The 22,292-nt window shown below is 44.2% G+C and overlaps 1 protein-coding gene across 1 annotated transcript; it reads left to right on the forward strand.

The window, feature by feature from the left end:
- The first annotated feature begins 1,097 nt into the window (after positions 1 to 1,097).
- On the forward strand, positions 1,098 to 21,485 carry RANGAP1 (Ran GTPase activating protein 1). The gene is made up of 17 exons (XM_082479907.1): positions 1,098 to 1,158; positions 1,891 to 1,928; positions 3,538 to 3,675; positions 4,916 to 5,043; positions 5,977 to 6,036; positions 6,696 to 6,875; positions 8,159 to 8,293; positions 9,497 to 9,655; positions 9,845 to 9,955; positions 11,497 to 11,596; positions 12,337 to 12,421; positions 12,837 to 12,981; positions 13,479 to 13,592; positions 13,929 to 14,031; positions 14,688 to 14,776; positions 16,353 to 16,474; positions 21,125 to 21,485. Exons 3-17 carry the CDS (start codon positions 3,564 to 3,566, stop codon positions 21,192 to 21,194), a joined length of 1,713 nt encoding a protein of 570 aa, XP_082336033.1. The 5' UTR covers positions 1,098 to 1,158; positions 1,891 to 1,928; positions 3,538 to 3,563; the 3' UTR covers positions 21,195 to 21,485.
- Positions 21,486 to 22,292: the final 807 nt, after the last annotated feature.

Consider the following 22,292-nt stretch of genomic DNA (forward strand, 5'->3'; position numbering starts at 1 on the left):
ACAGGTCCATGTCTTTCTTATGTTCGGGGCTCCAGAGCTGGATGCGGTACTCCAGGGGGGGATCTCATGAGAGCAGAAGGGCAGAATCACCTCCCTCAACCTGCTGGCCACGCTTCTTCTGATGCAGCCCAGGATGCGGTTGGCTTTCTGGGCTGCAAGTGCACATTGCCAGCTCATGTTGAGCTTCTCATCAACCAACACCCTCAAGCCCTTCTTCTCAGGGCTGCTCTCAATCCGTTCTCCACCCAGCCTGTATTTGTGCTTGGGATTGCCCCAACCCATGTGCCCATCAGATGTACTTTTATTTTTATACTCAAGAGGAAAATGTCACACACAACGTATGCACTAAGCCGTTAAGCAAACCAATGCTTTTTGCATCCTTACGCAGGAATGACTGCACACTCCTGGACAGAATGTTCTCCTTAGCAGTAAGGTTTGACAATAACACATTTAAGTACAAAGACAAGATCTGCACAGATGCTGTTAAAAATGCAGGTTCAAAGAAAAAGGCACTCGTGTCCCATCTGTGGGTGTGCAGAACCACTCAGAGCTCCTCCGCCAACATCTTCTCTGCAAGCCCGTTCTGAGAGGGGCTCGGGCCACACACCACCCAGCCCCCAAAAACCTCTGGCACCGCTGCCGCGCCCCGGGGCCCGCGCTCCGGGGAGGCAGGACCGGAGGTGGCCGTCGGCAGGGCCGGGGGGCCGCGTAACACAGCCCCACTCGCACCACGGGACACGGGTGGGAGAGGCCCCGACCCGGGCCCAGGCCGCCTCCCCCCAGGGTGACTCCGCGCGAGGCATGCCGGGTACTTCGCGCCCCCCCGCAGTACTACAAGTCCCGGCGTGCCCCGCGGCCTCCGCGTGGGCTCCCGTAGCTCCGCCCACGTCACCGGCTGCGGCACGCCTGCCGTCAGCACTCGGCGCGGGCCGGAACGGGAGGAAGGGCGGGGGGAAAGAGAGTGGGGGGGGGCGTCCCTGTGACGTCACGCCGCGCAGCCAATCCCGGAGGGGAGAGCAAAACTGCCGGCTTTCAAATCCTCCGCCTCCCCCGCCTGCCCCTCCCCCATCGTCCCCCAGCAGCGGCGGCGGCGGCGGCGTGAGGGCTTGGGCCGGCGCCACTCGATCGCCTCTCCCGGTAGCCGGCGGCGGCACGGAGGTGAGGTGGGGGGAGGCGGGGCGGCAGCCGTTGGTGGCGGGGAAGGTGCGTGAGGTGAGGCGAGGCGATCCCGCAGACTAACACACACACGCACGCACACACACCCACACCCCGCCGCCGCCGCCCCGGCTCCTCGCGCGGGAGGGAGGGGAAGGTAACGCATCGCGGCGCTCCCACGCGGAGGAGAGGGTAACCCCCTCGTGGGTGCGGGTCACGCGTGCCCGGCCACCGGGGCCGCCCGTGCGCGGGGCGGGAAGGGGGCGGCAGCGAGGGCCCGTTATGTGTGTGGGGGGGTGGGGAGGGTGTCACGGCGGCCGCCGTGGAGAGCAGGTGGCGGCGCGGCCGGCGCTCGGCAGCTTCCCCGGGGGAAGAGAGGAACCGTCAGCGGGGGCAAGCGACGCCGGGAGGCTGCCGGGGGCCGGCTGGAGGAGGGTAACCTTGGGCTGTCACCCAGCGCTCCCGGGAGCCGGGTGCTGGGCCCTCCGTGGCCGGGAGAGCCGAGCAGGCCCTCCCCGGGACAGCTCAGCAGGTACCCTGCCTCGTTGTCTCGTTGGCGTGGACAAACTGTTATACATAAGCATTCGGCTGGACTAACTTTTTTGGCCATGGGGAAGCGTACCGCTTCACACAGTCTTTAAGTGACGAGGAAACCCCTCCTCGGGCATTTCCAGTTCTTGTTTGTATTTGTCACACATACTAACTCTTAATTTTTTATTTATTTATTTTTTTAAGCTTTCCCTGCAGAAGAACTAGCAGCAAAGAGACCTCTGGTAGGTTGACAATTGGGTGTGGCTGGCATGTTTGCAATAAAGCATGCTTCAGGATGTGATGATGGAGTCTTATGTTGAAATTGAGAAGTAGCCTGTGTGCTAGGTGAAGAAAGTGAAAGGGGATTTAAGGGAAAGAGAAGCAAAGGGAGTGAGTACTTCAGTAGAGTGTAGAAGGGCATCATCATAGTAGAACAGAACTCGTTTTTTAAACAATAGGGTAATGAGGTATTTAAAAGTAAAGTTAATAACTGAACTAGGTAAAGAGACTGACTACTATGGATCCTAACTTTTGTTCCTGTCTGGTAAAGCCTTCACGGGTTGGAGGATGTCTTCTTTTTCTTCCTTCTCAGTGTTGGATTGGCACAGGTTGGGAATGTCCATCAGTTTGGTGTCTGTGTGGCCTGGTAGGAGTGGAGTAAGTTATGTGAGCATCTCTCTACTGGCAGCACCTACTTGAGAGGACAGGTGCTCTCAAGTGTGCTTGAGATATTGATCAGCCTTGGAATTGTGTTCTGTGTGTTCGTCTGTGTCCCTACCCCACCCCGTGTGTAAAAGCAATACTAAAGTTAATGAAAGCTGACGAGAAGCTGTACTGAAGCTGAAGGCTTCACGGCTCTGTATCAGGAGGAAAGTATGTATATACAATGTTCGTTTAGGGGATGTTTTAAAACCAGCTCTGTTGAGCTCAAAATGTTGCAAAAGTGCACTTTTAAGTCAGACAAGAATGGAAGAGAACGAATTTTCTGTTGTAGGAATGAACCGTCATCCCTTCTGACACCTGAAGTCTGTTTTATAAGTATGTTGCTTCCAAGCACTAGTTGTGTGTAGTCTTTTATCCCAGCGGAGGTGCTGGGATAAGAAACACGCACTATTTATCCTGCTGAATGAATGGAGGCCAGTTACTTCATGCAGTGGTTGATATTCATTAAATAATGGTATGCTGATGCTACTAGGCATGGTTGGCTTTAAACTTGTGCCTTAAGGCAAAATGTTCACTAATCCATCATCAGTGTAAGATCATCCTGTTTAATGTGTGTGGCAAATCCGTGTGGGACATCCTAAAGGAAAGAGAACCTGCATAATGGAGTTTGTATGCAACACACATGCTGTTTTCAGCAACTCGGTGGTTCTAGAACTGTGCTGACAAGGGCACTTCTGGGATATCACTGAAAAGGAAAAACAGTTGTGTTCATTCTAGCTTGCTTTGGAGAACAGAGGAAATGTGCAGCATGTGTAATTAAAGGATGGGGTTTGGGGAGACAGGAATGTTACATTTTAATTGTAAAAATATTGTGCAAAGAGTAATGTCTTAATGTGGCCTTAATCCATAGTTTTTAGCTACTGGTTATTTATGAAGTGTAACAACTCAATCAAAACTCAAGTCTCATCAGTATTGGAAGAATCAACACCATCTGACTGGCTGACTTTGGAATATTAATCTAGTCTAGCTGTCGCGAGTGAGCTATGGGGAAAACACTGATGGCACTGAAAACTTAATTAGATATCTCAGGAACAACAAACATATTAGTGTTAAAATAAAGATGATTATTCATACAGATTATTATTGTGGTTTGCTTTTTTTATGTTGACAATTTCTTTTAATTGACAGCTGTTAACATTTGGAAAAGCAGAAAAATGGCATCAGAAGATATCACTAAGCTTGCGGAGTCACTTGCCAAGACCAAAGTTGGTGGCGGACAATTGAGCTTCAAAGGCCAGAGCCTTAAACTCAATACGGCTGAAGATGGTAAGAGGAAAATACCCTTGTATTTGGGAAGTGTCTCCTTGAAGTTCCAAAGTCTTGTGGTAAACCTCCTGCTAATCCTGCATGGACAAGTTGTCATAGTATTAGCTGTGATGCAAGGGTCATCAGCTACAGCTGCTTCTGATCAAGGCCTTTCCTTCCCTTCTTGTACCCTGCTTTGACCTGGTGCCCTGGCAGTGCTACAGCTGGCAGAATTGGCGTTTGGCTCCCTGGTGTGTAATTCCTGTTTTCTTAGTGTTCTCTCCAAGTGCTTTTGACAGTCGCTGTGCATTAGAAGTCAGTGCTCCTTTTAAAAACAGTCAGCAAGTGGATGACAGCTCTTGGGACAGGCAGACCTGCACAGAGGAATAGGCTGATATGTTAGTCTGCTGCAGTAGTCCAGTTTCTTCCCAAATTCTGACCAATTTGTTAGATTCGTGTTGGGTCTTTTTTCTGGAATATCTCTCTTGCTGGTGTATGTGTGTTTCCCAATTGAAAATGTCTTGCAGCAGCTACTAATGTAGTAAATACATGGAGAATATATACATATTCTTAGATCAACATTTCTGCCACATCAAGAAACAGCATGTTCTTCAGAGAGGTTGTTTGCTATAGTGCATATCTTTTTTTACTGATTCCAAAGGTGATGCTTTTTTATATGCTGTTGTGTAGTGTGAAGTCATTGAACTATGGGTAAAGGCTTTGGAGGTTGGGGATGATAACCAGCGCCCATTGACAGGAGAGAGCCTACAGCCTGCTCCTGTGTCTTGCAGAGGATTACTCTAGAGTTAAATTGTTCCACCCTAACGTGTTTGCTAAACAGGCATCTACTTTCACCAGTCAGTAGGAACTTCTGTTGATGTGGAACCAATTCCCATCAACTTTTAGCTTAGTCCTTGCATCTTTGTAAGCACATGCACTCTAGCTCCTAAACCATGTGCTGAATGGCAGAGGAATCTTTCTTAGGAAGAAAAGAAACTTGCGTTTGCAAATAGGAGAATAGCTATCAGAGAACGGAATTAGAAATAAATTATGAAAAGGCAGGGCAGGGAATGGAGAACGTTCTTTTTAGTGACCTGATGCTTTAGCTCTGTTCCCATTGCTGTTTCAGGATTGTTTCAGGTAATGTTGTTCAGCTGTTTTTGCTAAGGGTAGAGTTGAGCAAGTATTGCTGCATCAGAGTGTTACTGTGGTACCTAAGATGCTAGGTAAAAGGCCAACTAGACTGTCTGCTTATTTGCAGCTGAAGAAGTGATCAAGCAAATTGAGGAATTTGATGGCCTGGAAGCATTGCGCCTGGAAGGCAACACAGTGGGTGTAGAGGCAGCAAAGGTCATCGCTAAAGCCTTGGAAAAGAAATCGGAGCTCAAGGTGAGATCCTCAAGTGGGTGGTGGTGAAGGGAAAGAAGTAATGTAGAAATATTGAAGGTCTATCTACTCTCTTCCTGCAGCAGCCTGCCTTGAGTTAGCCCCAAAGCTTGCTTGGTGGTTCTTCCAGTAGGAAGAACAACCATATGGAAATATGGCAGAACTTGGGGATTTTGGGATAGTGGGAATGTTTTCTGCATCTTTGACTGTTCCTGTTCAGAAGGCTTACTAAAGCTGGGAAGCTATGCAAGGAAGAGCCTCTCTGCAGAGGAAGCATCTGTAAACAAAGCATTGTGGCAACAGAACTTAAGTTCTCATGGAAAAGCTGGGTTGTATCTTCTGGAGAATGATCAGATCTTCTGAAGAATGAGTCTTCAGAGAATGCCTGAATAGGGAAGAAATAATGGAGGGATATGCACCAGGAGGTTTTTCCGTGTCTAAGCTATGTTTCCCAACTACTGTTCTAGTTTAATGTTAGGAGGATGCTGTGCTGCTAGAGGCACTGTGCTTTGCAGGAGAGGAGTATGAAACGTTGATTCACATTAATCACCCAAGTGTGGCTTTTCAAGCAATTCCAGGTTGTTGAGTGCCATACCTTAGTAAGATCTGCATTCCTAATGTATCCTTCAGTTTCCTGCTGCTTTTTCCTGTGGTAATTTTCTCAGCAGAAAAGAATTCCAGCTTGAATGCAAGCAAGAATTCTTGTATAGTGTTATTTACAGTATGCATTTCAGTGGCTTTATGTCCTTGAAGGTGAAGTAATTGTAATGTTAGTTCTCATAGCTCTTCAATACAATGAAATGAGAAGCCCAAGGGAAGGCAGACAGTATTAAGCTGTCCCCAGTGATGTAATGCAGCTTGTATGTGTAAACCTCTGTACAACTGTGGTGTTCTAAATATTTTTAATGGTTTCTATCTGTATGTTTCTTATTTTAGAGGTGTCATTGGAGTGACATGTTCACAGGGAGACTAAGGTCTGAGATCCCTCCTGCTTTGGTAAGTAAAAACTAGGTCTGAGACTTCTGACTAATATAACTTCTTTTCTCACCTGCCATACTCTTTGTGGGAGTATGTTTTTTAGCATAGAGCTGATCTTTCTCTATGCTGTTAACAGTGAGTGTCTCGGAATAGGTGAGTGATTCTTCTTTGTTGCTCCCGTATGAGGTGGAGAAGAGTTGATAAAAGTCTGAATGCAAGTCCATGCTAGTGAAGAAGCTTGTCACTGGGGAAAATATCCTCATGATCCAATAGACAGAATGGAAACTAAGCTTTCGAAGTAAAAGCATATGGCCATCTCTTTGAAAAGCATTACAGAGCTGCCCACCCCCTTGAGTCCTGTGAAGCAAGAACATGATAAACTCAACAGAATGAAAACAATATTTTTTAGCAGTGTAGAGAGGGAAACTCACTTTGAAAAATGTGTATAAATGTGTATTTGACCTAAAGGGATGGGATAACTTGGTAATTACCTTATGGTTGTCTTTAGCTTAATTTGCACAGCTTCTTCTCTGGCTTTAGCTGTAAAGTTTTATTGAAATTCTTCAGAGTGGAATTTTTTTGCAGCATCACTGTCATACCTAGCCACTGCAGCGATGCTGTCACTAAAAGTCAATCCACTCCCTCCCTCCCACCCACTGCCATCTGTTTCCTTACAGATTTCTTTGGGAGATGCACTCATCACTGCTGGAGCCCAGCTGGTGGAGCTGGACCTGAGTGACAATGCCTTTGGGCCAGACGGTGTGCGTGGCTTTGAGATGCTGCTGAAGAGCCCTGCATGCTACACCCTCCAGGAACTCAAGCTCAATAACTGTGGCATGGGTATTGGTGGTGGCAAGGTAAGGGTCGTCTCCTTTTTGGGAATGAGGTCAGAGTCAGGACTTGGCTTCAGACTGGCCTACACAGAATCACAGAATGGTTGAGGTTGGAAGGGATCTTTGGTGATTGTCTAGTTCAATTCCCCTGCTCAAGGGAACTAGACCAGGTTGCTCAGGGCTGGGTCTAGTCAGGTTTTGAATATCTCAAAGGATGGAGACTTCACAGGCTCTGTGGATAGTCTATCCCCGTGTTTAACAACCCTCACAGTAAAAAAGGGGGTTTTGTGTTTAAATGGAATTTTGTCTGCCTCAGTTTGTGTGCATTTGTGTCTGGCTCTGCCTTCTTTACACCACCTTCTCCCCCCATCCTGTTATTCTGGCTGTTCTTACGCATGGATAAGGTCTCCCCCAGAGCCCTTTCTACTCCAGCCTTAATAATCCCAGCTCTCAGCACTCTTTCAATATGTAAAATTCTCCAATTCCTTAATCATCCTTGAGACCATTTGCTGGACTCACCCCAGTATGTCCATGCAGGAGCCTGGAACTGGCCATAGTACTCAGATGCACTTCACAGGGCTGAGTAGAGGAGAAGGATTGCTTCCCTTGACCTGCTGACAGTGCTTTTCTCAAGGCGGACCAGTAGACTTTCCTGCAGGCACATATTGCTAGCTCATAGTCACCCACTAGGACCCCCAGGTTCTTCTCTGCCAAGCTATTTTGCCCTCATGTGACCCCTAGCTTTTGCTGGTACATGGGGTTATTTCTCCCCATTTGCAGGACTTTGCATTTCCCTTTAAACTTAATGAGATTCTTGTTGATCTGTTTCTCCAGTCTCAAGATCCCTTCCCTGTACATCTTTTCATGGATAAATTTCTGAAATATGAAAAGCTTATCTGGTTTCCAGGATAGGAAAACAGTTCTATCCTAAACATTAGGTTCCACATCAAGAGAGTTTGTAGCCTTGTTTTTGAGAGAACAGTATTACCGAGCCTAGCGCTGAAGGATGCCTGTTGTATGAAGCAGAAAACCAGGACTAACTGTTATTACTAAGACCCTCTATCTTCGCCTGTTTAAGAATCGAATGTTCTTAATGGGGTCAATGTGTTCTAGTGTTGAAAAATTGTAACTTCTTGTCTAAGACTGTAGTGTGCAAGTGTTGTAGTTAGACAGTTTTACCCTACTGTGGAAGCAGGTGCATTTCAGCATTGACCAAAGTATTTCTTGAAAGCTGGATATACAAAACACATTTGGATTCCTTCAGAACGAGATGCTGAGATAGTATAAACTGCTTGTTTTATCTCTAGATATTGGCGGCTGCTCTGAAAGAGTGTCACAGGAAATCAAGTGCCCAGGGCAAGCCTCTTGCTTTGAAAATATTTGTGGCTGGCAGAAATCGTCTGGAGAATGATGGTGCCTCTGCCTTGGCTGAAGCCTTTGGGGTAAGTACCAAAGCAGAGCTGCTTGACAGCAAATTGGAGCAAGGTGTGCTTAAATGCTAATGTTAAAGATAATGTATGCAGAGCTTGCCTCAGCTTGGAGGCAGTGGGTGATTGTTGGTTCACTAAAGTGGCGATGTTTCCTGCTGAAACTGGAGTCTTCAAGTGCAATTAGAATTGATGACTGGAGTTTATGTGAAATAAGTTTCCAAACACATAACTAGTGGCTGTGTAAAGTAGTTCTAGAGGGAGAAACAGGAATTTCTTGAGTAGATTAATAGTAGGCTTATTCCTTCTCCTCCCTCTGTGCTAATGGATGTTGTCTGGCACTGGGGTGGGTGCACCAGCTGACCTCTTGAGTGCTTCTTTGCCTAGTTGTTCAATCGTCTGGCAGAAGGAACCAAGTGTTTTCGTTAGGATTATCCTGTGAGGGCTCTAAATGGTGCCTAGCTTTCTCTAGCTGTCACTGGCCAACTTTCACTTTTGCTGGAGGAAGAGAATTCACTGTGGTTGGGGCCACCTACTTTCCTTTTCCTTCCTCCACTGCTGCTAAAGGCAACTTCTGAGTTATAGTGCATATTTTCAGGTATATTGACAATGATATTGCAGGTTATGGGCTGTTTGTTTTTTGTAAAGACCTGTCTGGATGTGATTTTTCACTGATTGGCAATTGTGGTAAAAATAAGACTTCTTAAATACTTGAGAGGCACATAACAAAGTGATTTATGAGGAATTCAGACTGAATGGCACTACCAAAATGGGATTCATTGCTGTGTTTTTGTGATGTGCTGTTTAGTCCATAAACAGTGTTCATATTAATTTTCATATGAGTTTGCTTCTGCAGTCAGGGCAAAAATGTAGATCTTAATTAACATATTGTATCCAGTGATGTTGCTTGGTCTGTTTCAGGGTTGTTGAACCACAGGTGAAGTCTTGTTTTAAGGTATCCTAGAGCAGATACACTAGGAAGATGCTACCTGTGACTCTTACAATAGGGGACTTTATATAAATTTGACGCTTGCCATGATCTTGCAACTTCACTTAGATTTGTGATGTGATTGCTGGTAAATAGTTCTAAGTAGAAGAGCTAATGGAGTTTTGAGTTGGAGAAAAACAATTTTAAGCAAATCCTAAAGAGTAGAGCACTATACTCTTCAGTTGAAGTATGTCTCCTAGCAGCTTTTGTTCATCTGCATCCTTTCCCAGATCATTGGGACCCTAGAAGAGGTCCACATGCCACAGAATGGAATTAACCATCCTGGCATCAGGGCACTGGCCCAGGCCTTTGCTATCAACCCACTGCTTAAGGTTGTAAACTTGAATGACAACACCTTCACAGGGAAAGGAGCAGTCGCCATGGCAGAGGTGAGTTGTTCTAAGCAGTTGCTTTGGGTTTGTCTTCTGTCTACTGGTCTTCTCAAATATAGTTAGCATTAGCATCTCGGGGTTGGTGGAGCCACATGCCACACTGTGGCAGGAAAGATGACCTTCCAGGATTGATAGGACACTCATTTACTTGCATGTTTGTACTTTCAAATTTTTACTGTCTTGCAGACTCTAAAGACGCTTCGGCAGATTGAAGTGATCAATTTTGGAGACTGCTTGGTGCGTTCAAAGGGTGCTGTTGCTATTGCTGATGCTGTTAAAGGGCTTCATAAATTAAAGGTATTGTCGTCTTGCTGTTCAGCTTTGAATCTCTTTTGAAAATCCTTTGTGTCCTATTCCTGGTTTTCTGTCCATTCTCCTACCACTACTGATTATTTTAAAATGGGATTCACTTCAATGCAAGCTCTGCACTCACAACTGGAAAACAATAAGCTGTATTGTAGATCAGTGGCATTGCCACATCCAGCTAGTTGTATTCTACGTGGGGATGTACCAGTGATCTATTTAGTCTCCACTTGATGTTTTTGAAGCCGTTGGTTTAGGTCAGCAGGTGCTATTCAAGAAATCTGATAATGGAAGTACTTGCTTTTAGAACCTCTGAGGGTCATGAGCAGGGACTGAGATGTTCTTCATGAACGGCTTGTAATCTCTTCAGCATTTCAGAGTTCATACCCTAACAAAGAAAAAGCATTAACTGTATGTATCAAAGGTCCAAATATTTTTAGGTTTTTGGCAATACCGCAGCCTCCTACATCAGTATTTGCACAGGACTTGTATTTGACAGCATTCTAAACAGGCCTAAGTCCAGTCAGTAATGTAAGTAAACTACGATCTCTAGAAACACCTGCCATGGGTCACAACTGTGCCAGGACAGATGCTGAACACATAATTCCTAACCTTGCAAGCTTACAGTCAAAAGACAAAAAATCAGCCAAGCAGTAATACTTATTTACGTATATGAACCTGGTACAGAAAGAAGTAGGTGCTTTGTGGTGTGAGATCCCTTGCTCAGGCTTCTGCTGGTTCTACTGGAACTTCTGTCTGAATCTCCCAGGAAAACTTAAGTAAGGGTTCTGATGGGAGTATTGAGATGAACAGCTGGAAGTTAAATCCTTTTTTCTAGAGCAGAAGTGGTTAAGGGAAGGTAGCACGAAGCAATCGTAGCTGATTCATTCTGTTCAAGGACTGCTTCCCTTTTGCTGTTAATATTAAATCTCTTCTCAGGAAAGGGTTGATTGAGCACAACATGGAACGGTGGGGGATGGTGCCTGGCTGTTGAATAACTTTACTTTTACTAGTCTGTTCACACCGTTTCTCTGCTGGCTGTGTTTATCAGGGGTAATACCACTTGTAGCTTGTCTTTTGAAGGGCTTAACTCGCAACCTAAATGTTTAAAAGCAAATGTACAGTCCATTTAGTATAGCAGCTACCCTTCTTCAGTAAGACTTACTGGTGTGTGAACTCTGGAATGCTCTTGTCACCCTTGAATAAGTGAAGATCTCCAGGCAGCTGATTACTAAGGGCTGAAATGCCTGATACCTTTTAGATGAGCAGTCAGAACATTGTGGTCTCTGTGGCTATTTTAGTAAATTGGTTACCTTCAGTAGTGCTGCTCTCAACAGTAGTATGTTTCAAAATGCCCCTTTTGGGTATATGAAGTAGGAGTATGTGTCAGGTTTTATTTCCAATTAAAAATACTTTTTTTAGTTAAGAGCCTCTTCAAATGAGAGTCTTTCCAGAACACTTGTGAGCCCAGGAAGCTTATGGGGATGATAGATGTTAATAGGAATTCTACAAACAAATGTTCTCTTGCTTCTTAGGAACTGAATTTATCCTTCTGTGAGATCAAACGAGATGCAGCTCTGACTGTTGCGGAAGCTATTGAAGATAAGGCCGAGTTGGAGAAGTTGGATCTCAATGGTATGTAAGTTTGCTAGATCAAAACATGTCTAGTCTGATCCCAGCTAGAAACCACTAGGAAGAATGTTGACAGTATCACATATTCTAGTCTTGCAATTGTCAGCATTTTAAAAATGGTACTCTGAGAGTAGCTGAACTCGGATGACCATGGGACAGGAAGCAGTTAGAGCCTGAAAGTTTTCTTAAGCCATGAATTCAGTTAATTGTTAAAGTTAAGCAGTTTTGGTGCATCTCTTAAGATGGAAAGTTTAAACTGATACCTATACCTGTTTTCAGTAAAACTTTTTTCATTATTCATTGTGATCTCAGATATTTCATGCTTGCAAAGAAAAACCTCTGTGCCTGTCTCTGCAGAGGAGTGGGGGAACTTTGGCCACTGTTGGCTTTTGCTGTTCCTACCTTGGGTCACTGCATTTCAGTGGTAGCGTGCTGTGTGTCCTTGTTTTAGAATTGCTGAGAGCGAGAGCTGTTTATAGAACTAGTAGGAAGTCTCTTTAAGACACTTGGAAAAATTAGGGGGTTGTTTGTTTCCAAACATTGTGTAATGCTGCTGAAATTATTTAGCAACTGTCTGATTCTGATTACTGAAATCCACATTGCTGCCTCTGAGGTGTTGTGTAGAAATGACTGATAACTGTTCAATTTCAGAAATAAGACATAGACAAGAATATACATCTGAATCCTCCAGAACAAACTTGTGTGCACCTGTTAAGTCTAATCTCTTCCTTCTATCAACCTAGGTAACTGTCTAGGAGAAGAGGGATGTGAGCAACTCCAGGAGATTCTTGAAGGCTTCAATATGGCAGCTGTGCTGGGATCTTTGAGGTACACAGGGTACCAGAGTTTAAATCAGAAATTTTCCGACAATTTTCATCAACGCTTTCATTTACTGATCTGTTTTAAAATAAGAACTGTAACATTGCAGATGGATGTTGGCCTGAGTGTGCAGTGTGGAGCACAGTCAAGGGATTCCATAAGCAGGATAAGCCTTGTGTCTTGTTTTCATTGATGGGCATATCTTAGTGTTAGTTATTGATTGCATTCCTCGCTATTTGCTTGCTATTGTCAACTGGATCACTGACGCCTGAGTGTCTTCTTAATCTGTTGTAGATGGAGATATACTTTTTGCAGTAAGACTTGAGGGAAGGCTGCTTTTTTTGTTCTTGAAAAAATGTTTGAGTTCCAGAGTACAGGAATTACAAGTGTGTAATTGATGTAACATGTAACTCTCAAACCTTAGTGATGATGAAGGGGAGGAGGAGGAGGATGAAGAGGAGGAGGCAGAGGACGATGATGAGGAGGAGGAAGAACAGCAGCAGCAACTGCAGGAGAGAGGACAGGGAGAACAGGGGTCAGTGACTCCTAAGAAGATAACTGATTCACAGGTAAGCTTACTTCCAAATGCATTCCTGTTTCCTCAGCTGAAGGAGAGTAAAGGAGGAAATGAGATCTGGAGTGAGTTTGAACTTGGGAGTGCTCGCAGGTGTTCACATTCCTGTGTGGGCTGGCACTGTGGTAACAGGCAGGGAGATAACATGCAGGAAGTAAACAAAATGGATGACTTGGAAACATGTTTTATTAAAGTGTGCATGTGCACACATGCATGGAGGGAAAGGCTGAGTAGCAGCTGTAATGAACACAGGTAGAAAAAGTCTTCCTGTGGCCAAAAGATGGTGGGAATCTTGTATGTGCAATGCCATGCAGGCATGCTAATGTATTCTGGCTATTCCAACTCTGGGCTCATTCCAGCCTCAAATAGTTTTCAAATAGAACAAATCCTGACCTGATTTACCTATGCCATGACCTGTCCTATGTGCCTTTGCTGCTGAAACAATTTATTTACTTCTGAGAGTAAACTTGAGATGGATTCTGCCTGTTTCAGGATTCAACTCCAGTGCCGTCTCCTCCTGTGGACGTTGCCACATTCCTTGCTTTCCCATCACCAGAGAAGCTGCTGCGATTAGGACCAAAATGCTCTGTGCTGATAGCTCAGCAGGTAGGTGCACCGGTGGTCTTCTGTACTTGATTCTCTTTCAGAATCATTTAATCCTTAGAGGTGATAACTTTCTCTCGAGACCTAGATTTTCATCTTCTCCCCAGTGATCCTGAGGAACCTTATGGAAGCAGATGGTGCTTACACTGGCACTAGAGCTCCTACATAGAGTGACTTTGTTTCACAGTGTTGCTTGTGCCTTGCTTTTTGCCAAAGCAAAACTGATGTCGGTCAGCTGAAGGCTGTAATTCTTGTCACAGCCCTAGCAGACACCCATCTTCTGTAGGTGGTGAGCAGTGAGCTGAATGACCCGAGTTTTGTATTTTTTTTGTCTTTCAGACAGATACATCTGATGTAGAGAAAGTAGTTACAACTCTCCTAAGGATATCCTCAGTTTTCAAAGATGACGCCCCAGTGAAAACAGCAGTGCATGAAACAACAGGTGACTGGGCCTTTCTTCACTTCATGGTGTGACCTGCTGCAGTGTCAAGGACACCAGTGCGATGCAGAGGAAGGCCCCTGTGGGCCAGGCCATTGGACTGTTTTTGTCCCTGGCAGCGGGAAACCCCAGATAACAAAGTACCAAGCTGTGCCATGCTGTTGTGTGGAGTGAAAGTAGATTCATTCTGAACCTAGCATATCTTGTGCTTCCAGAATATTAGTCCTGAGAGAGCTCAGGAAACAGTTGAACAAGTTTTCTCATTGTGATCTCATTATTTTTGGTTTGGAATGAAAGGTGAATTCTTGCTGGCCTTCAAAATTTTAAGGCTCTAACTCTTGCTGCTCTACATCATCTGGTCATATTTATATGCATGTATACACATAGCATGGATGTTCAAATGCATTGGTTTGGTTTTTTTTTTTTTTTTTTGCCTTTGTATCAAGCCTTATACCCAAGGACTGGGTTTTATCTGTCTCAGTGTTTCAGATGTTATACCTAGTCCCTGTGGGGACAACTTGAATCTTTGCAAATATTACCTCCCAAAACTCCTGTAACAGCTGATATTCCCTGAGGTCCTGTATGATCAATCTTGATCTTAAAATCTGTAACACATCCCTTTCTATATTGTTTAATATGATGCATTTATTTATTTTTAGATGCCTTGATGAGAAAAGCCTTCACTTCTGCCACATTTAATTCGGATGCATTCATCACAAACCTCTTGGTCCACATGGGACTACTTAAGGTGAGGAAGCAGGAAAGAGTTAAGTTATGGTCTGTTTAGGCTGTTGAAGACCAGACTGGCTGGGTTTTGGGTAATTATGTTGCCATGGAAGCAGCTGGGTGCCTGTGCATGCCTGATGCCCAGGGACAATGGAAGTCTGCAGGTCCAGTAGAAATTGCAAATTGCAAGGGATGTCAGCTCTTTGTACCTCTTCTGCTTAATATGCTCTGCATTCTCAGTTATCCCCTAAAGGTAGGGAGGGTCAGGTAAGGAAATAGTGCTGCTGCTGGACTATAGTGTCTTTAAAAAGTCATGTCTAGGAGGCTACAATATTATTAGTTAATGTGATCCTTTAGGGCATCTATTAGTCCCATGGCTTAACAACATATATCCAACAACTCATGCTAGATCAGTAGCATTCAACATCATGCTTTGGAGTATATTTGCCAAATACTAGAGTCAAATATGTAGTTACAGGGAATAAACTTCCTCACAAGAAAAGATAGAACGTCAGTAGCAAACGTGCAAACTGCATTAGAATACCTGTAGCCTTACTTTCGGTAAGATGACTGGGGAGAGGTTCTGTCTGCAAACTTAGGTAGAACTTTTGCCTACTTGTGCTACATCAGTTAGTTTCTCACTGCCCTAAGACCTAGAAGCTGAGAATGTAAACTTGGACTAAGACAATTCTAAACCACAGAATAGCACTAATCTATGTTATAGCAGCCTGCGCTCAGTTAGGCTGATGGATTTACTTCTGGTAGTGTTCAGCTTGGGATACAGACAGCCCTTGAGGATCAGCCAAGTGATTGTTTGTCCTCTGATATAGAGGACTGTTGACGAATTAGGCATGTGGAGAGGGAGCAGTTTCCATCATTTTTTGTCCTGCATAGCTGGAAGCACCCAAGTAACAGATTTTCTCAGCACCATGAAATACAAGGTTGTACACCTGGGAACACAGGTCCAGATCCCGCCTACAGAATGAAGGGCTTTAGTTGGGATAGCAGTGGGGAAATAAATGAAAACAGCATAAGACTTGGGATGTGTAGGTTAGCATCACGTTAGGAGCAAGAATAACTTATGCATCATGTGATCAGGGGGCTGACTATTAGCTTTATCTTGTACATAATTGTGAGACCAGTTCTGGGAATACTGCATCAGTTCTGGAGGAAGCCTGCTGAAGAACTGGACATGGTATAAAAATGAGCTACAGAAGAATACAAGAAAATTTATGTAATTAAGGCAACTGAATTCTTAAGGAATTGCACCAGATTTCAATTCATAAGGAGAACACTTTGATAAAGGGCCTCTGAAAAGATTTGGCTGTTTCATTTGCAAGTTCATTGCTTCGCTTTCCCCATTACTCAATTGATAAGTAGTAGAATGTTCTTGATGCTGCTTTATTTCAGATGTTGGTGCTGGGAGGCTATGGAGTTGGCTACCTTTGTCTTAAAGAACGCTGCACTTTCTCTCCTGCAGCTTTCTCTCCTGCGGTGTATGGGAGCACTTCATTCAACAGGAAGTTCATTGCCTCTGAATCCTCTACAGTGGATTAGATAAAATAGTGATTGTCTTCATCTTCTTGTCCTTTTCTCAGAGTGAAGAGAAGATCAAAGCTGTCCCCAGCCTCTATGGTATTCTTATGACCTTGAACCATATGGTCCAGCAGGATTATTTCCCGAAATCCCTGGCCCCAGTTCTCTCAGCTTTTGTCACAAAGTGAGTATTGTACTTTTCATGCAGTTTTCTCTGTGGGAGCTAGCAAAACTGAAGGTTAATAGCTATGTACAAGCTGTTCTATTAAAGCCCACTAAATACCTGTTCTGAAATTAAGGGTTAAGAGTTTAATGGCCTCTACTTTTATCTTGCTTACTCCAGAAAGCAAGGTTTAGAGTAAAAAAAAATACTGATCCTGAAGAAGAAATAGTGGAAAACTGGCTTTGCAACTAACTGCCTCTGAAGCAGACACTGCTAATGCCAGTCACAGAAGAGGTGTTTGGAGCTTGAGGAAACCTGCTGCATTTCTAGCCACTGCTTAAGTGAACTATGGATACACTGGATCTAACTGCACCCTCCAAATCAACCTTCTGAGTATGAATTGTCATGCTGTGTAACACTCTGAACATCAGCAGATCAAAACAGTGCAAAACACAAAGACTCAATTTGTTCCTAAATTAAACTGTTCCTACTGTGACAGTAACAAGGTTAGTGTTTTTTTGAGAACTAATTTGGGAAGAATTTGTTGAAGAAGCTGCTTCTACTTCCTGCTTCTATTTAATGTTGTTACTTCTAGTATAGATGTAGAATCACCCCCACCACCAGCTTTAGTTTCTTTAATGTCTTAAAGCATAGATAATACAATAGCAGTGGAAGCCATATCTCTTCTGGATTAAATCAGTGTGAACTTTACCATTGACGTGATTTAGAAAAAACACCCCAAATAGTCCTTTCCTCAAGAGAGCAAGAACTTCAGCAGTCAAGGGGAGAAACAGTCCAAAATTGTTATTTTAAGCAAAACCAGCAGAGGTCTGAAATCCATTTGGAAATTGGTGATTCTTTGGCTCAGCATGGACTGTGTGCCATGTAGGGTGAGAGCAGCTTTTTAACAGGTTCCAGAAGGAGGCTTTAAGCCTTCCTGATTTTCATGGTATGGGTAAGGTAATATGCAGACACTTAGGATCTCTTGCTAACGAAAGGCAGAGGCATCAAATACTTGTGGCCTGTATGAAACATGGATGATGGGGATGCAGTCAAATAGTGGTAGTTAGTCTCTTCTTGGCTCTATTGGGATTGGAAGTGGGCCAGTTGTGATAGGGGAGAAGAATTTTTCCAAGCGTTGATGTGGCTGAAACTGTCAAAGCTGATGCATAACAGTGGTATGTGTCCAGCAACCAGCCATGCTAAGGTCAGTTTTGGAAAATAAAACTAACTAGCTTGTTTACACATGTGCAAATAGTAACCTAGAGGCCCTTCTGGTGGAACAGTTTGTCTCCTCTTTGGCTTGGTCAGACTAAGAACTAGGCAGTTACAAGCGAATGACCATATGCTTTACCAACTGAAGAAATAATATACCTCCAACTCAATCGCTATATGTTTAAGCAAGAGTTATCATGACTTGCCATATAAAGTTGTCCAGACAGATCACTGGATTCTGCTGTTTCGTATACTGCTGCCTGTGCCTGTGATCTTGCTTGTTGATCAAATAGATAGGTACAGCATAAGGATCCAATACCAACCCTAAAATAAAAGGGTGAAGAAAATGATGTCTTCTTCCTCAGACACTAATTATGCAGAGGCCCAGCTTGATCAGAACAAGTACCACTTAGTGTCTACCAGCCCTGGCCTTCCAAACAGAGGATTTAAATCACTTGAAGCTGGGAATACAGAAAAGGCGACTTTGGTTCAATGCATTTGATCCTTCTAATTGTTTATGTCAGATTCCAGTGCCTAAAGTAGCCCCATAACTCAACTTGACATGTCTTTCTAAACAAATTTGCTCACAACACAGTAGTTGCCCTCTCCCTGTATTTTGTATATAGGCCTCTCCCTGCAGGCTCCAGGCCTGCAAAATGCCAATAAATATTTTTCATCTATGGATGATGCTGTATGTGACAAAATAAGAGTAAAATTCTGGTCTTAATCAGTTAATCAACAAAAATTCCATTGAATCCATAGCAAGCACTTCACTGTAAGTAGAGGAGGGGGGAAGGTCTCTTTCTGAAAGTGAGAGATTGTTCAGAGGTCCTGTAAAAGTTGAGTGAGAGCCAGGAGTCTCATAGTAAAAGGCAGATCTGTCTGCTTGCCTTCAGTATGTAAGGGTGCTAATGCCAAGCCTGAAGAGTGTCCCTGGTGCTGTGAAATTCTTGGAGCTGAAGCTTTCTCCGATTTGCAAATCCCTTTTGTTGCAAGGTGTGATATTGTCATAGGGAAACTTATGTCCTGGGCAGCATAGTGAAGTCAACACTATATACAAGCAATATACCTTCGTTTTATAAATATACGTATTTCTTAAAATGCTTTCCCTAAGGGAACAAGGAGAACAGCTGTTAAATCCTTTAGTTGCCTAGAGAGAACACGAGCATTTCAAGAACCACAAAGTCCAGTTAAAACAGCTTCTCAATTAACCTACACCCCTTGTCTTTCCTTGGAATTCAGTCAGAACAAAATCACATCCTAACCTTAAATCAAACCTGTAACTGGTTAACCTAGTAATCTGCAGAGCTCTGTTTCTGCAACAAATCTACTTCCACTGTCAAGCCCACGAGTCCTTCATTTGCAGCAAACCTGTATGCATTTTTGTGATATCTTCTAGATTTTTCCTTTGAGATCACAGTTAGCTCCTTTGGGCTTCTAGAGCTGTAGTGTTCTTACAGCTGTTTAGGCTACAGCTCTGCTGCTTTTTGCTGCAAGGGGCTTACTTCTGGAGTAGTCATTCTACTTTCTTTTGTGCCAATTTGTGATGATGTGGGTAGTGTTCTCTATTCAAAAATAATAATGAAATTATGTATACGGACTGTAAGCAGCATCCATCTTAGCTGCTGCTGGTCCTTTTTTTTTTTTTTTTTTTTTTGGACGCAAGAGGGTGCTGTGAATCCACATGTGCTTTACCATAATTCTTTAGGTGGAAACACTGAATGTATGTGGATATCCACCTGCCTGCTTCTGACTTGCTGGGGGGGGGGGGTTGTGAGGGTTTTTTGGTGGGTGTTTTGGGTGGGTTTTTTGGCTACTTTTTGTTATTGGATTGGATCACATCACTGGTCTCTTTCAACAGCCTGTAGTGCAGAGTGACAGGCAGTTTAACTCCACAGCAAGTACAGAAGCTCCTTAATGTTAGAGCAGGCTCGGTGTTAGGACTGGGGTCTGAAGGAGCTTGACTGGGATCAACATTGGCAGTTCAGGCTCTCTGTTTCCAAAAATGGGGAGCTGCCTAGACAAAATCCGCCTGCTTGCTGCAAACACGTCTGGGTCTTCCAAAGACGACAACTGAAGTACCTCACCCAGCCACTTTGAAGAGAAACTGCTAGTTGTAGTTGTGTCCTGTCTGTTCAGTGAGGGGCACTGAATGGCGCTTGGGTTGATATAGATTGGGTATTAGGAAAAAGTTCTTCACAGAAAGGGTTGTCAAGCATTGGAACAGGCTGCCCAGGGAAGTGGTTGAGTCGCCATTCCTGGAGGTACTTAAAAGATGGGCAGACGTGGTGCTTAGGGACATGGATTAGTGGTGGTTTTGACAGTGTTAGGTTGATGATTGGACTTGATCATAAAGGTCACTTCCAACCTAGACAATTCTATGGTAAACAGGAATTAGCTCTTCTCCAGAATGTACTTCTGCTAAACTGTAGCATGCGTGGAGCCCTATGCCAAATGACCTCTGCAATCCAGAGATTGCCCCTACTTAGATACTCCCATCTTTATTTCAGCTCCCCCTTCTTTGTCAAATTGAGTAGGCCTTGTGGCTATTAAGGTTAGTTTGCTGTGTTGGGAGTAGGAGACAGGTAAAACTAATGATTTCTGTTCTCAGAACACTGGAAAACATTGGATTAAAATTCTTTGGATGAAGTTCCCTAATGGATGGATACAGACTGCTAGAAGTTGCAGTGATGCTTAGAGAACAGCTGGAAATGGAAAACAGAAATACACATTACTAGGAGGTGATGGGGGATATTAGGGAGATTAACCCTGATGTGATTATAGTTTCATAATCTAGTTTCAAGGAGCAGGTTATTCTGTGTGAGGTAGACCTCACTCTTGCAATCTCTGTGCAAGGTGCATTCAGCCAATGGTCTGCAGGTTCTGTGGGCTATTTGTAACGTGGCCCAGCAAAGCCAGTCAGGTGTTACTTGACCTCAGGGATGGGGAGGGCCTCTTCTAAAGGTTTAAACCCTGAGACCAAAGTCACCATTGGGTCACAGAGAGAGATGGGTGAGAAAAGATTTGAGTAGAAGCAGGCTTGTCTTCTGTGTTTTGGGGCCTTAAATGTAGAATCTATATGAAAAATTCCATTGCTGGGAGGGAAAGGGGCTTCCACCCACTTCCTGCTACCCAAACTGAGACACCAGGCTGCAGAGATCAACAATCTGCTGCTGATTTTTGTACCTGTGGAAATAAATGTTCTGATTCTTGGCTGTTGTCTTCCTGACTCGGACTCAGCAAAAGGAGAGAGAATTTTCCACAGCAAGCTCTGGATGAGAAGCAGTGATCTGTGCAGAGGTCAGGGAATGGTTTCAGAAGAGATGACCGAGGGGAAAAGATGTAGACCTCTGGGCATGCAAGCCTAGTGTGTTTGAAATGGTGTTTGCTCATTCAGTCAGATACAAAGCAGTTCTGAAACTAAGTATTTTAAATCTCTCTCTCCTCTTTCCACAGACCAAACCGTGCTCTTGACTCCTGTTCATTTGCTCGCCACATGCTCTTGCAAACCCTCCACCAGCTGTAAGAGACAAGAGACGTGCTGCTGTGCCCTTCCCTCCTCATAGGACTGTCGTCAGCAGAGAACTCAGAGCTGTATGTGGGAGAGGATCCCAGAGCCCATACAGACATGCTGTCCTTTCTTTTTTCTTTCTCTTTTTCCTTTTTTTTGTGGTGTTGTTTTTTTTTTTTTCTTTCCTCCTGCCATCCCCCCACCCCGTAGGAGGTCTGTCCTTCCTTCTGCTTTCATAAACTTGGACAAATCCTGCTGATTTTTTTTTTTTTTTTTTTTTTTTTTTTTTCCTACTCCTCATTAAGTGACTCCCTGGTCTGCAGGGCGGGTGCTTATGCTAGAATAAGTCAGTGCTGCTCTGAGCTCTGCGTGAATTACAAAGAAGAGTCCTCCACTTCAGTCACATTGTCAAGGGTGTGCCAAGACTAACATGGGGGGGCTCAGAAGCGCTCTCATCAGGATCAACCTGTTGTGCATTTTATTTTATTTTGTTGGACTGCGACTCCTGCCTGATAGCATTCAGCGCTGCGCAGGAGGGAGGCTACACTGCTGCTGCCACCCGTGCTTCTCCGGGCCAGGGGAGTGCTTGACCCCCTTCTGCTGCTGCTGGCTCAGAGGGGCGAGGTGTGCTCCCCCTTTGTTTCTTCTTTCAAGTCCATTTGTCGAAGGCATTGTGTGGCCGATTTATATTTTAATATGCTACTACCCTGCTGCTGTGGCTTGGAATATTTGTGTAGTGTGGCTGACCCTGGTGGCCATTGCTTAAGGGAGCAAGCATATTTTTATTGTAAATTTTTTTTTTTGCCATTGCCTGTGTTGTTCCCTCTTCCTGCCCTTTCCCTATCCCTTTCCCTTCTCTTCCTAATTAAATAGGCTTGGTTTGGAAATGGATACAACCCATGAAATTCCTGTGGAATACATGTTCCCTTTCTCCTCTCTTTGGCAAAACACTAGGTCTGTGTGCACTGTTCATGTGTTTGAAAGCTGAGCACGGGTAAGAGCATGAAGAATTAGGGCTGTGCTGGTCATTCTCGGGTAGGGCTGTGCTTTTTTCTTGCACTCAAGCAAGAAATGGAGGAATCCTCTATGGAGGATTGTCCGTGTGCCTACACA

This window comes from Vanellus vanellus (assembly GCF_965231255.1).
Source record: "Vanellus vanellus genome assembly, chromosome: 1".
NCBI classification, from domain to species: Eukaryota; Metazoa; Chordata; class Aves; order Charadriiformes; family Charadriidae; genus Vanellus; species Vanellus vanellus.

What these genes read in the sequence shown, in the direction of transcription:
- RANGAP1 (XM_082479907.1), top strand. Translation starts at nt 3,564, where the DNA reads ATGGCATCAGAAGATATCACTAAGCTTGCGGAGTCACTTGCCAAGACC. An exon ending in AAGGGCTTCATAAATTAAAG is followed by an intron (nt 9,956 to 11,496) that starts GTATTGTCGTCT and finishes CTTGCTTCTTAG; the next exon opens with GAACTGAATTTATCCTTCTG. An exon ending in CTCTCAGCTTTTGTCACAAA is followed by an intron (nt 16,475 to 21,124) that starts GTGAGTATTGTA and finishes CTCTTTCCACAG; the next exon opens with ACCAAACCGTGCTCTTGACT.